The sequence below is a fragment of the Oncorhynchus masou genome, chromosome 31 (assembly GCF_036934945.1).
Source record: "Oncorhynchus masou masou isolate Uvic2021 chromosome 31, UVic_Omas_1.1, whole genome shotgun sequence".
Classification (NCBI taxonomy): Eukaryota; Metazoa; Chordata; class Actinopteri; order Salmoniformes; family Salmonidae; genus Oncorhynchus; species Oncorhynchus masou.
In genome coordinates, this window is record NC_088242.1 from 78,138,369 (window position 1) to 78,152,773 (window position 14,405).

Below are 14,405 nucleotides of genomic sequence, written 5' to 3' on the forward strand. Positions count from 1 at the left end.
GTGTGCAAGACGTCTTGAAATTATTGTATCTCTGCTGGAGTCACTTTTATATATTAACTTTGACACCTCCTGGAAACAGAAGATACTCTACAGGAATGACAGAGTCCATCCAATCCCCAAGTCCAGAACAGACTATGGGAAGCGCACAGTACTACATAGAGCCATGACTAAATGGAACTCTGTTCCACATCAGGTAACTGATGCAAGCAGTAGAATCAGATTTAAACAGCAGGTGAAAATTCACCTTATTGAACAGCATGCATACAAACACATGATAACATATGCACTATACACACATGGATTTTTGCATTGTAGATATGTGGTAGTGGAGTATGGGCCTGATGTTTTTTTTATAAAAAAAAAAATGTTTTTAAAATTGTATAACTGCCTTACTTTTGCCAGACCCCAGGAAGAGTAGCAGCTGCCTTGGGGGATTTGGTTATGTTCACTTCTCCTGATGGACAGTTACAGCTCAGGGGACAGCCCCTGCCATGAGCACAGTCTATGAAAAATAAAAAGAGGGAAGATTTTCCAATTTCTTATGATAAATATCACAATATGTTGTGTCTACCCATGTCTATAGCAGTACAGCTAATAATCTAAGAATGGAACCAATTTACTGTTAATAAGTGTGCTGTGAGATGGTAGTGCAGCAGGCCAGCTTGGAAACTGCCCTTCCTCTAATACACAAAGAGATGCAGTATAACAATAATAATCAAATCTGGGAAACACATCATAGTATTTCTGTAAAAATAAGGGTCTTGATTTCACCAGGTTTGGTCAAGATGAGAAGTGAACTATGAATTCACACATGTATTCAGACTGTAGCCAACTTAATCATCCTGCTCTGTTATAGTCCATGCTTCCCTCCCTCTCTTAACCCCTATATGGGCACACCTGATACTAGTTGATATATTCCATGACGGTCTCACAGTCCAGAGTCCTCTTCACTCTGATTTCAAAACAATACTGATACTGAACTGACTTCAACAATGTCTATTGGATGGGTTACAGATCAGTCCAATACTGACCCTGTCTGCTGGTCCATGATGGCGTTAGGAATGTGTGAGCAGACTGTCCTCATGTCTCCTGCACAGCTCCCTTGGTCCTCAGGAGAGGGACAAGGTTTTAGACTGTGCAGGTTTTAATCTGTTGCCTCACCTGGTATTCTGGGAGTTTTACTAGGAGACGGAAGGGGGGCGTGTTTCCATAGCGCCAAGTCAGATTTCATCCCAGTCGTATTTGTGTCAGTAACACTCTTCCACAACCCATGATTCTCCTGCTCACCCTGTCTGTCTGCCTCCACATGCTCAGATTCCCCACTCGCTTCAATCGGCAACCTCCTCGCAGCTGGCATTAGTCTGGAAATGAGGTACAGCATCTGCAAATACACACGCGCACATCCACCCACACCAATTCAGGGCTAGGCAGGACATGTCTCTGTGCAGTCAAGCAGAGAGGTACAACTGTAGGCGTATGTGACATTCCGCTAAAACAGCAGCCCCCTGCTGCTTGCATAAAGGGCATCTCAGAGTGTGGCTGGGTGATAAGAATCATTTCAGTGACACTGGGAAAATAACGTTCATACCGGTACCTTTTTATTGAGGCTGCAGGGATGATTCTACTGCTGCGGTTCAAACTGTGACTCAATCCTACAGAGCCCATAGTAAACCTGCAGCCACGCAGAATCTGGCCAACAAAAACAAAGCAGTCCACATAAATACATATTATGATAGCACTGTCCTATTGAGCTAAAGTTAACTGTGCCTTTTGGTTTACAATATACTGTATAATTAGTATCATGTCATCCTAGATGCTGAGGGTCCCTCTCCAGTCTCACCCACCTAACACAGAAGAGCATGTTGGTTTTGGGCAGGGCAGGGCAAGGCAGTGGCCAGTGCCTCCGGAACAGACACAGGGCCGGGCAGCAGTGGTGGGCACAGCTGCACAAGGGGGCACTGGGCCCGGGAGGCATGAAGGTGCACAATTCAATGCCCCCCCCCCCTATAGGGAAGGACAAAAGAAGACTATGAGAGGCTATAAGAAAAAGTAGAGGGGGTAAGAAAGAGAGAGAGAGCAGGAAAATAAGATGGAAAGAGTGAGAGAGGGAAAATTAGATGGAGAGCGAGACAGATAAAAAAATATATATATATGGACACCTTGTTTTGGAGCAGGTCCCACATGCGGTGCAGGAGGGCAGTGAGCAGCTGTCTGTGTCCCAGCAGGATGTTGACAAACTGGGACACCCAGGGGCTCGGTCTTGGGTCACAGAGCACATTGAGCTCAAAGGAGAGAAGTGCAGTTTTAAGCTGACTTGCAGTTACACTTGTGGAGGCTAAGAAGAACATCATATACACAACTATGTGCAGATGGACTGGAAAGAAAATCAAGTAGTGACAATTCTGTATTATTTGGTGGGCTTATTCCGGAGGCGTCCAAAAGTCTCTGGCAGAAGCTCCTGAGGATCATGTTCTCCACCTGAACATAGACAGGACAGACAGACAGTGTGAGAGACCGAAACAGTCAGTGTGGCATCAGAAATAACTAGAACGACAGACAAATAGATTAGGAAACTAAATAGTTGAGACAGAGCAGAGGAGAAAAACAGTAGAAGAGAGAGAGAAATGCAGAGACAGGAGGACAGTTGGCAGTTCCTGGCATTCCTTCCGACTTTATTGTGCAGCTCAGGGGAAGTCGACTCATCTACATGAAGCTTGATGATTGTCGGGCCAACCAGTTCCTCAGCACATTCAGGGAACACAATACGCAGCGTGTGGAAGATCCTGGCCAGACAACTCTGTCAGGTCAGAGATAATAAGACTGGTTTGATTTGTATGTGTGTGTGTTTTTGTTTAACTATTTGAACAAACAACTGGAATCAACATACACAAAACATCTGTATCAGACTCAAAGTGATAACAGAAAACTGTGTGGTCAGTCAGTGGTTGTATGGCTTTGAGTGTGAATACTAGAACGGACCTTTTGAGTGAATCTATGAAATTCATCCTGATATCAGGCTTTACATGCAGCTGACTGGACAGAGACAACGAATACAATACCTGGACAGAGACAACGAATACAATACCTGGACAGAGACAACGAATACAATACCTGGACAGAGACAACGAATACAATACCTGGACAGAGACAACGAATACAATACCTGGACAGAGACAACGAATACAATACCTGGACAGAGACAACGAATACAATACCTGGACAGAGACAACGAATACAATACCTGGACAGAGACAACGAATACAATACCTGGACAGAGACAACAATAATACAATACCTGGACAGAGACAACGAATACAATACCTGGACAGAGACAACGAATACAATACCTGGACAGAGACAACGAATACAATACCTGGACAGAGACAACGAATACAATACCTGGACAGAGACAACGAATACAATACCTGGACAGAGACAACGAATACAATACCTGGACAGAGACAACGAATACAATACCTGGACAGAGACAACGAATACAATACCTGGACATACAATACCTGGACAGAGACAACGAATACAATACCTGGACAGAGACAACGAATACAATACCTGGACAGAGACAACGAATACAATACCTGGACAGAGACAACGAATACAATACCTGGACAGAGACAACAATACCTGGACATACAATACCTGGACAGAGACAACCTGGACATACAATACCTGGACAGAGACAACGAATACAATACCTGGACAGAGACAACGAATACAATACCTGGACAGAGACAACGAATACAATACCTGGACAGAGACAACAATACCTGAATACAATACCTGGACAGAGACAACGAATACAATACCTGGACAGAGACAACGAATACAATACCTGGACAGAGACAACGAATACAATACCTGGACAGAGACAACGAATACAATACCTGGACAGAGACAACGAATACAATACCTGGACAGAGACAACGAATACAATACCTGGACAGAGACAACCTGGAATACAATACCTGGACAGAGACAACGAATACAATACCTGGACAGAGACAACGAATACAATACCTGGACAGAGACAACGAATACAATACCTGGACAGAGACAACGAATACAATACCTGGACAGAGACAACGAATACAATACCTGGACAGAGCATGTGAACACACCATTCAATAAAATCCATTCATTTTAAAGCAAGAGAGAATAAGTCTTACCACACGTGGAGTTAGGAGGACAGGGAGAAAACGAGTCAGGAAATATGGCCTTCTGAACATGCTGGAGTAGGAAAAGAGTGCAAGTGTGGCGACACATAAAAAAAGACACAGTGCAGAACACAATACGACATGTATAAGTCATCAGTACATTGATCTCAATAGGTAATTTGTGAGAGTTATGCAGCATGTTGATGCTAAATTTTTAGGGTACCTACCAGCCCTCCATGATGACTGTGGCAGATATCCTTCCTGTGCTCTCAAACAAAGAGACTGCCTTGTCCACATCCTGACCTGCCTGACACTGGGGCTGAGAAGGAAGATTGCACACAAACACACAAGACTGATACACACATAATTAACACATGAAAAACATTAATTGAAGAGATACAACCAGCAGAGGGCACTCAAACTTGCACAAGAGCTCCTGCCCGAGAGACATCCTCATAAAGGCCAATCTCCTGCAGACAGAGAGAGGGGGACCCTGTTCATACAGCTGGAGGAGAGGAGATGAATGAGCTGCTGAATGAGAGGGTTTGTGGTATGGTAAGTCAACCAGTCAGAGTTAGTTACATTGGAATAACTGGGTTGTCTCAGCTGATCTATATACGCCTCACATACTGGTTCAGTGACTCTCTAGGCCCTACCTTCAGGTCAGCCAGTCTGGTCTTGGCAAGGGAACCAGTCTGACTAAAGGCCCAGTCCAGCAGTAAAGTGTTAAAGCAGAGCCAGAGTATCTGTCACCTGACCTTCAGGTACTGCGGGGGTCAAAGGACACTATGTCCGACAGGAACTTCAGCAGGAAAACCACAGACTTCTTACTGTTCCAATGATAACTGCTGGCACCGCTGAAACACATCCAGGAAGACAGGAGGGAAGTCAACTTTGTCTAAGAGGCCCAAACATAAGAAGAGAGGGGACCAACATATTGGTATTCTAGTAGCCACTAACTAAACTCTGAGGTGACTAGCCTTAAACCACTCACTGTACGAGGGGAAAACACCAGGCCCTTCCAGTGCACCCTTACGGGCCAGGAGGAAAGCAGTGATCATGTTCTCCAAGTCAAGTGCTCACGAGTGGTGCAGCGGTCTAAGACACTGCATCGCAGTGCGAGAGGGAGTCCCATGGGGCGGCGCACAATTGGCCCAGAATTGTCCAGGTTAGGGGAAGGTTTGAACGGGTGTAGGCCCTCATTGTAAAAAAGAATTTGTTCTTAACGGACTTGCATATTTAAATAAAGGTTAAATTAAAAAAAGACCCTCAAATGCTGAGCTTAGGAACCTGGACAGGAGCTCTGATGTATAAAGAGAGAAATGTCATTTTTTATTGATTTATTTTACCTTCATTTAACTAGGCAAGTCAGTTAAGAACAAATTCATATTTACAATGACGGCCTACACCGGCCAAACCCGGACGATGCTGGGCCAATTGTGCGCCGTCCTGTGGGACTCCGAATCCCGGCCGGTTGTGATACAGCCTGGATTCTAACCAGGGTGTCTGTAGTGACGCCTCTAGCACTGAGATGCAGTGCCTTATACCGCTGCGCCACTCGGGAGCCCATAGGAGCATTGTTGGAAATAACTAAGTGTCTGTGTGTGTGTGTGTGTGTGTGTGTGTGTGTGTGTGTGTGTGTGTGTGTGTGTGTGTGTGTGTGTGTGTGTGTGTGTGTGTGTGTGTGTGTGTGTGTGTGTGTGTGTGTGTGTGTGTGTGTGTGTGTGTGTACCTTTGAGGCTTGGCTGGGTGTTTGGATTGTACACGAGCAGGGTGGAGAGACAGGAGAGCACATGCTTCCAGTTAACCTCATGAGTCTCCAGTACTTACTGCAGTTGAGGCAACAGCTCCTCTACCTTGAATATCACTGCCAACTAGGACAGAGAAAGAGAAAGGGATAGATGTTATATCACACCACAGATACAGTCACATCACAACTCTCTATTATAAGGTCACACTTGTTTTTCTTTAGACCGGTTTTAACATACCCTACTGTAATTTCACAATGTCCTGTAAAAACACCCTAATGTCATAACTCACACCCACAGGTACATCATCATTCACTTCAGATGTATGTGGTCAGTCACACACATACACACCAATACCTCACAAACAACTACATGACAAAATACATATTTGGAAGAGCAGCTCACATTAACCAGACATGGTAATGTATTTATAGATGTACTAAGGTATATATAGATGTTTCTTTAGAACAGAGCACCAGCCATTTACATTACGAAACAAGGAGGTCAACAGTATGCAGGTTTTTAGCAAAGCCCCACTCTCTTTGCATGGCAATGGTATCAGATACTATGTAGAATATAGGTAGAGGAGAACACAGATGAGATAGATGATATAGATGGCTGTTTTACAAGAGGCCCTATATTAAAGAGAGATGTCAATGATAACATATTCTGTGTTTTTAACTTTCAGTCTGTAGGTGAGTGTATGAGACAGAGTGGGAGAAGAAACAGCGCAGTGCATCAGGTGATGGACACACCACACAAGGAAACATCAAACATCTGTACCCTTTCCAACAAAACAAGATACATACAAGAGTGAATATTATGGATTATTATGTATGTTTAATAATTCTGTTTGATTAGCAGCCTTTTCCACTTCACCATTATTCAGCTGCTGTTTCACCAATATCCAGCACACCTAGAAAAAAAAACCACAGGTTCAGAAATTAATATTAGCAGTTGGATAAGATACAGTCTCTGTCTATTGAATGCAGTTTCGAGCTGCAATGAGAGGGGACATTCAAACTCACAGGAGAGCATGTCATCCAGCACTGAACAGCAAACCAGGGAGAGCCTCCTGCATGGTCTCGTCAAAACAGGCTCGCACCAACACCGTTACCACAGCTGCAACACAATACATCGTTGGATGTACAGGCTGATGTGAGGTGAATGGCAGATAATAATATACGTACACTTTATTCAGAAAGTATTCAGACCTCTTCCCTTTTTAGACACTTTGTTACGTTACAGCCTTATTCTAAAATGGATTGCAATCTACACACTATACCCCATGATGACAAAGTGAAAACAGGTTTTTAGAAATGTTTGCTAATGTATTAACAATAAAAAACTAACTTATTTACATAATATTAGACCCTTTGTTATGTGACTCGGAATTGAGCTCAGGTGCATGCTGTTTCCATTGATCATCCTTGAGATATTTCTACAACTTGATTAGAATTCACCTGTAGTATATTCAATTGATTGGACATTATTTGGAAAGGCACACACTTGTCTATATAAGGTCTGACAGTTGAGAGTGCAAGTCAGAGCAAAAGCCCAGCCCTGAGGTTGAAGGAATTGTCCGTAGAGCTCAGAGACAGGATTGTGTTGAGGCACAGATCTGGGGAAGGGTACCAAAAACAATTTTGCAGCATTAAAGGTCCCCAAGAACACAGTGCCCTCCATCATTCTTAAATGGAAGAAGCTTGGAACTACCAAGACTCTTCCTAGAGCTGGCCGCCCAGTCAAACTGAGCAATCGCGAGAGAAGTGCGTTGGTCAGGGAGGTGACCAAGAACCTGATGGTCACTCTGACAGAGCTCCAGAGTTCCTCTGTGGAGATGGGAGAACCTTCCAGAGGGACAACCATCTCTGCAGCACTCCACCAAATCAGGCATTTATGGTAGAGTGGCCAAACGGAAGTCACTCCTCAGTAAAAGGCAAATGACAGCGCACTTGTAGTTTGCCAAAAAGGCACCTAAAGGACTCTAAGACCATGAAAAACAAGATTCTCTGGTCTGATGAAACCAACATTGAACACTTTGGCCTGAATGCCAAGCGTCATGTCTGGAGAAAATCAGGCACCATCCCTACGGTGAAGCATGGTGGTGGCAGCATCATGCTGTGGGGATGTTTTTCAGTGGTGGAGACTGGGAAATTGGTCAGGATTGAGGGAAAGATGAACGGTGCAAAGTACAGAAAGAGCCTTGATGAAAACCTGCTCCAGAGCACTCAGGACCTCAGACTGGGGTGAAAGTTCACCTTCCAACAGGACAACGACCATAAACACTCTGTCAAGAGAATGCAGGAGTGGCTTCAGGACAAGTCTCTGAATGTCCTTGACAGGCCCAGCCAGAGCCCCGACTTGAAGCCGATCAAACATCTCTGGAGAGACCTGAAAATAGCTGTGCTGTGACGCTCAACATCCAACCTGACAGAGCTTGAGAGGATCTGCAGAAAAGAATGGGAAAAATTGATAATGTTACAGGTACATTTCCATTTCACATAATTTTTTATACCTTCATTTAACTAGGCAAGTCAGGTAAGAACAAATTCTTATTTTCAATGACGGCCTAGGAACAGTGGGTTAACTGCCTGTTCAGGGGCAGAACGGCAGATTTCTATCTTGTCAGCTCAGGGTTTTGAACTTGCAACCTTCCAGTTACTAGTCCAATGCTCTAACCACTAGGCTACCCTGCCGCCCCATTATAAGTTCACAAAACCTGTATGCTGCCACTCAAAAGAAAAAAAATATAGTAAGAAATACGTAAAGTTTAATAATTAATAATAAATTCAGTATTAACAGGAAAATAAATTCCCTCCATCCGCATCGATCCAACATGTATCCATCCAAAAGTCTTTTATGAAATCAAACTAATAGCTAATTCTTTTGATTAAATGCATCTTAACACAATGAACAGAGGCAATTTTAATGACCATCTAAATATCAATCTCCCCCGACAGGACATGGGACAAACAGATTAATGTATTATCAGGGTTGGCAAGGCTAACATTTCAGTCTGTCTCTCTTGCTGATCGATCCATTGAAGGTAAATGGCACCAGCTAGTCCATTAGAGCTACACTGTCACTGGGATGATGAAAATGTCTGCGACAGCAGTAATGTGAGGTACTACAGTTTATTACTCTAAACAGACACATTGTTTAGTCACTGAACAGAATGTTCCTCTGTTAAATTGTTCCTCGTTCTGCCCCTGAACAGGCAGTTAACCCACTGTTCCTAGGCCGTCATTGAAAATAAGAATTTGTTCTTAACTGACTTGCCTAGTTAAATAAAGGTAAATAAATAAACAGCACCAATGCTGCAAGAACATCGACTTGAAGGCAATTTCAGTACAGCTATGACTATGAGCTATCCATCCACACCGTCGATGGACCAGATGAGACTAGCCCTGGTTCATAATTGTATCTGTCTCTATTTTGTGTGAGAATGGCTCATATGCAAAAGTTTGAACATAAGATGAGAGAATTGTATGCCCTTCAGACAGTCTTCCTTTGTTTGTCGTTCCAGTGAATAGGCCTACTGGAGATACAAGCACACACACAGATGAACATTTTTTGAGGATTTCCTGGGAATTCCAGCCATGCTTTCCTGGACACCCTGGCACTGCGGCAAGAAACCTGCACATAAGAAGGTGAAGACAACTCATTAAAATCTAATCCCATCTGTCTCATGAATTTTTAAGTGTTTTTTTCCCCATTGTGTCACTAAACCACAGCATAGGAAGTGTAAATACTGCAGCTGCTGGAACAGTTTCATGTAATCACCTGTCAACCTGTAAAGTACAGTGGACACTGTTACCTGGGAGAAACAATCTGAGCTGTCGCTCAAGTGGACGTGACACTGTCCTTGCACCCACAGCAGGTACTTCACCCATTTCTCTAATGGAAGTGACACTTCAGGCATTTCCTCAAAGTACAACTTACAAAGATGCACTTTGCTTAGTTTGCGTAGGATTTTACAAACCACACAGCTCATATGGTAACCTCTTGGCTCTGTAGCACCAAGAAGAGAAATATCATACCAGGTAAATTAGAGTATATAGTGTGTATCTGTGAAATAGTTTAGGCCCTATGTCTCCGTCTGTCTCTGTGCAGCAGAATACGAGGTGGAATGCATGAGCTGAAATCTGTGGTTATCAAAGGTCAAATTACCATTGCAAGTGAGGCTGAGCAGCTGTTGAGCCTTTCATTGAAATTACAGACAGGGGGTGCATGGCAGTGAGAGAGAGGGAAAGAGACATGCATGCATTGACAAAATTGATGACTCCCATTGGTAGTGGCATGATTGTAACTCACTATGTGAATTTACATCATTTTCATGCAAAGCTTCAAATCCTTAAAATACCTTTGGCTAAAAATTGGTCCAACAGGTTTTTAGTATATGGCAATTTGTAATGGAAACACAAGATGGACTTGCCACAAAAAAAAATACAGTGGCTCCCCACTTCGCACAGCAGTTGAAGTATGCGAATATTGATAAAGCCCCTTCAAAACAACAGAGTTCAGCCCATAGACTTCAGCATACATGCTACTTTCCTGAGCTCCCACATCTTGTGCCAAAACCAAGCTCCAATGCCGTTTCCCACTACAAATAGGCAGAGAAACACAGTAATTAAAATACTTGAGTGGTGTAAAAGGGATAAACACTTACAAAAATGCCTTTTACAAAACGTTCACTCCCCTAAGGTTTCACTTTTGCCAGAAAATGAATACATAGAGTGCATTCGGGAAAGTATTCCGATGCCTTGACTTTTTCCAAATTCTGTTACGTTACGGCCTTATTCTAAAATGGAATCAATTGTTTTATCCCCCAACACTTTACACATAATGACAAAGCAAAAACTGGTTTTGAGAATTTTTTTGGGGAAAAAAAATAAACTCATATCACATTTACATAAATATTCAGGTCCTTTACTCAGTACTTTGTTGAAGCACCTTTGGCAGCGGTTACATCCTCGAGTCTTCTTGGGTATGACGCTACATGCTTGGCACCCCTGTATTTGGAGAGTTTCTCCCATTCTTCTCTGCAGATCCTCTCAAGCGCTGTCAGGTTGGATGGGAAGTGTGGCTGCACAGCTATTTTCAGGTCTCTCCAGAGATGTTCGATCGGCTTCAAGTCGGGGCTCTGGCTGGGCCACTCAAGGACACTCAGAGACTTGTCCCGAAGCCACTCCTACATTGTCTTGTCTTGGCTGTGTGCTTAGGGGCATTGTCCTGTTGGAAGGTGAACCTTCACCCCAGTCTGAGGTCCTGAGCGCTCTGGGAGCAGATTTTCTTCAAGGACCTCTCTGTACTTTGCTCCATTCATCTTTCCCTCGATCTTGACTGATCTCCCTGTCCCTGCCGCTGAAAAACATCCCTACAGCATGATGCAGTCACCACCATGCTTAAACGTAGGGATGGTGCCAGGTTTCCACCAGACATGACGCTTAACATTCAGGCCAAAGAGTTCAATCTGAGTTTTATCACACCAGAGAATCTTGTTTCTGGGCTGTCATGTGCCTTTTACTGAGGAGTGGCTTCTGTCTAGTCACACTACCAGTCATAACATGCCCTCTCACAAAGACCTATGAACTACACAAAAAATATATATTGAAAACTACAACCTCCATTTCAGGAGTAAGAAGGCTTAGAAACATTAGGTAACCACATAACATGCAAACATATGTGTTATGAGATTGTTTTAACACAAATGCAAATACACAATGCAAAGAGACATGCAAATGTCCTCGCATTGGCACACACAAAGAAACCTGTTAATCAGTCCACAAATATTATGCACAGGCAAAGTCACGGAAACACCCTCAGAAACAAAGGTACTGGATATATTGCTCAGCTGTGCTGCAGCACAATCTTTACTTTAGTACGTCTCAGTGTTAAGATTCCTTGTTTAAATAAAGATCCTCCTTGGACAAACTCAAGACTGCTTTTATGAATGCTTTTATTTCTTTACGTCTCCTCTTTATAAAGTACATGGACTCTTAGAAAACCATATTTGAATCCAGAACAACAAAAAAATTAGTAACAGTAGTTTTCAAACACAATACTTTTCCATCTGACAAACAATCAGTTTTCAAAATCATTCCCATTCCTTTGACACATAGACCTCTTGTAAACAAATCAATAATTTCAATTACAAAAAATGTTTTATAGAAAAATATATTTTCTTTAATAGGTATTTCTCTTCTTCGGCCTATTTACATGAGGTACTCTTCAGTACAATCTCATTAAAAAATGAAGAAAAAAGGGGGTTAGCGGGAAAAGGCCTTTGGTTTCAAGAAAAAATACATTATTTAAAATGTCCATTCGCTGTCCTGTGTACACAGTGTCAATGTCAATGATAGTTTTTAATATTGTTGTGTGTGATTTGTAGCCAACACTCCGGGACCTCCACAGGTTTGGTTGAGAACAGAAACTTTGTCTACAATCAGGTTTCAGTCCGGGTGGTGGGGGTACAGAACTTTCGATGGGCAAAGTGACCGAGGACGATGAGGAGCATCTCAGAGGTGCTGCTGAGCGCCACTATGAAGGGCGCTTGGGACGCAAAGTCAGCCTCCGCTCGCCGGAACGACAGCTGCATAACCGCCAGCGCCAGGAGACTGTTCTGCACACCCACCTCAATACTGACCGTCTTCCTCTGTGGCACTGCCAGCCCTGCCAGCTTCCCCATCCCAAACCCCAACAGCAGCCCAAACAGGGGCACGGTCACCCCCGCGACCACTATCTGAGGTCTCACGTTGGCCAGGATAGACGCCCCCATCTGGTAGGCCATGAAGATGCCACCCACGATGAGCACGAAGCTGAAGGGCCGGATCAGTGCCAGCAGCACACGGGTCAGTTTGGGCAGACGTAGCTTCACCAGCATGCCCAGGGAGATGGGGATGGCAATGAAGAGAAGGGTGCCCAGGATCTTGATAAAGGGCACGTGGAGGGCAGCGTGGACACCCAGTAGCCTGCCGTACAGGGCAGAGCACAGGGGCATGGCTGCTGCAGCTACAACTGTGGACACCAGGGTCATGGAGATTGCCAGGGTGACGTCCCCGCCCAGTAGCAGGCTGTAGAGGTAGCCTCCGCCGCCGCCCGGGGCAGAGCATGTGATGACCAGGCCCAGGGAGAGGGCCTTTGGCAGGGAACCCAGCCTGGACAGACCATAGGCGTACAGTGGCATGACCAGGAACTGCCCTGCAACACCTAAGAGGAGGGGCACAGGCTTCCGCAGGAGACCCCTCAGCACCTCTACCTCTACCTTGCACCCGAAGGCACACTTGTTGATGAAGATGAGCGGCAGCAAGGCAAATAGGACAGGGTTCTCAGAAAAGTGGGACAGCACGCCTGACTGTATGAGCCCGGCAGCTGGGTCATCCCTGCCAGGCGCCACCCTGATGCAGTAGTCTGTCCTTTCTTCAATTACAACAGGGAAAGAATCCTGGTCCAACTCCAATAGCTGGATGAGCAGTTGTGCCCGACCCGGTAACCCAGACTTTATGCTGATAATGAAACTCTTCACGGGCCCCGCACGACTGTTACTTACATTCAGGATGGAAAGAACCTCCGAGTCCAAGGAGCTTACATTGACCGTCTGCTTCCAGCTCTCGCGGCCCTTCGTACTTACGGCGCTTCGGTATTGACTGGAGATTACAATCACGCCCTTAGTGTTTTCGGGAAACTCAAATTCTTGGGAGGTCCCGTCCCCGATTTGTATATACCTTCTGTTACTGTCGGCCGTCACGTTCATGTTGTTGTTGTCTGTCAGGGACCTGCCCTCCGTTGGCGGATCTGTTCCTCTCGTTATCAAGAAGAGACAACAGAATGCAAATAGCGTCCTCATTGTTAGGTGCGCCGCAAATACACGCTGCTCCCCAGCCTGCGACCTCCCCAGTCCGTCTTAAGCCGCCTCCCTTTTACAGAACGCGATAAAAACTTCTCAGATCCCCTGATACAATAGCTACGTATGTAGCGGGGTCTACATTCCTTCTGGTACCCATTTAGCTTCACCCGTGTTCTTGCTCTCTTTCTACCGGAATTTAAACTTCACCCCGCCCCATCCGACTTGAACGCTGCTTAAATTCCAATAAAAAAAAATGCTGTCATATTTGACCGATATCAGACGATACACGAATCATTTGTTGGTGCTAAGAAGAAATATCTGCCTCGGCGAACCGTCGCCTCGAGTTCCGGTTTTTATTGTCTCTATGCCAACTGTCACCACCGCCGTTTCCCCCTGATTTCTTCTCTTATTTCACTCACTCGCTAAGACTTATTTTTAATCCAATCAGAGAAGCCGCTAGCGTTAACTCTCTTTTTTTTGCGTTTACTCTCTCGGTCCCTTACCAAAATAAGCACCAACGTCACTTGAGAAAAATCTAATTGCGGGGGTGTTCTTTCTTCCATGCGTGGGCTGCATTCTCAGCATCATAGAGGATACACCGTTCATTTATGGGGGAGGACCCACTGCAAAATGCTG

At 44.5% G+C, this 14,405-nt stretch overlaps 1 protein-coding gene and 1 pseudogene across 1 annotated transcript; both read right to left on the reverse strand.

The window, feature by feature from the left end:
• Positions 1-1,015: 1,015 nt before the first annotated feature.
• On the reverse strand, positions 1,016-6,727 carry LOC135525023 (Fanconi anemia group A protein-like; annotated as a pseudogene).
• A 5,138-nt stretch (positions 6,728-11,865) lies between these two features.
• On the reverse strand, positions 11,866-14,349 carry LOC135524482 (P3 protein-like). Its single transcript, XM_064952049.1, has one exon. The coding sequence runs from the start codon at positions 13,767-13,769 to the stop codon at positions 12,369-12,371; it is 1,401 nt and encodes a 466-aa protein (XP_064808121.1). The 5' UTR covers positions 13,770-14,349; the 3' UTR covers positions 11,866-12,368.
• Positions 14,350-14,405: the final 56 nt, after the last annotated feature.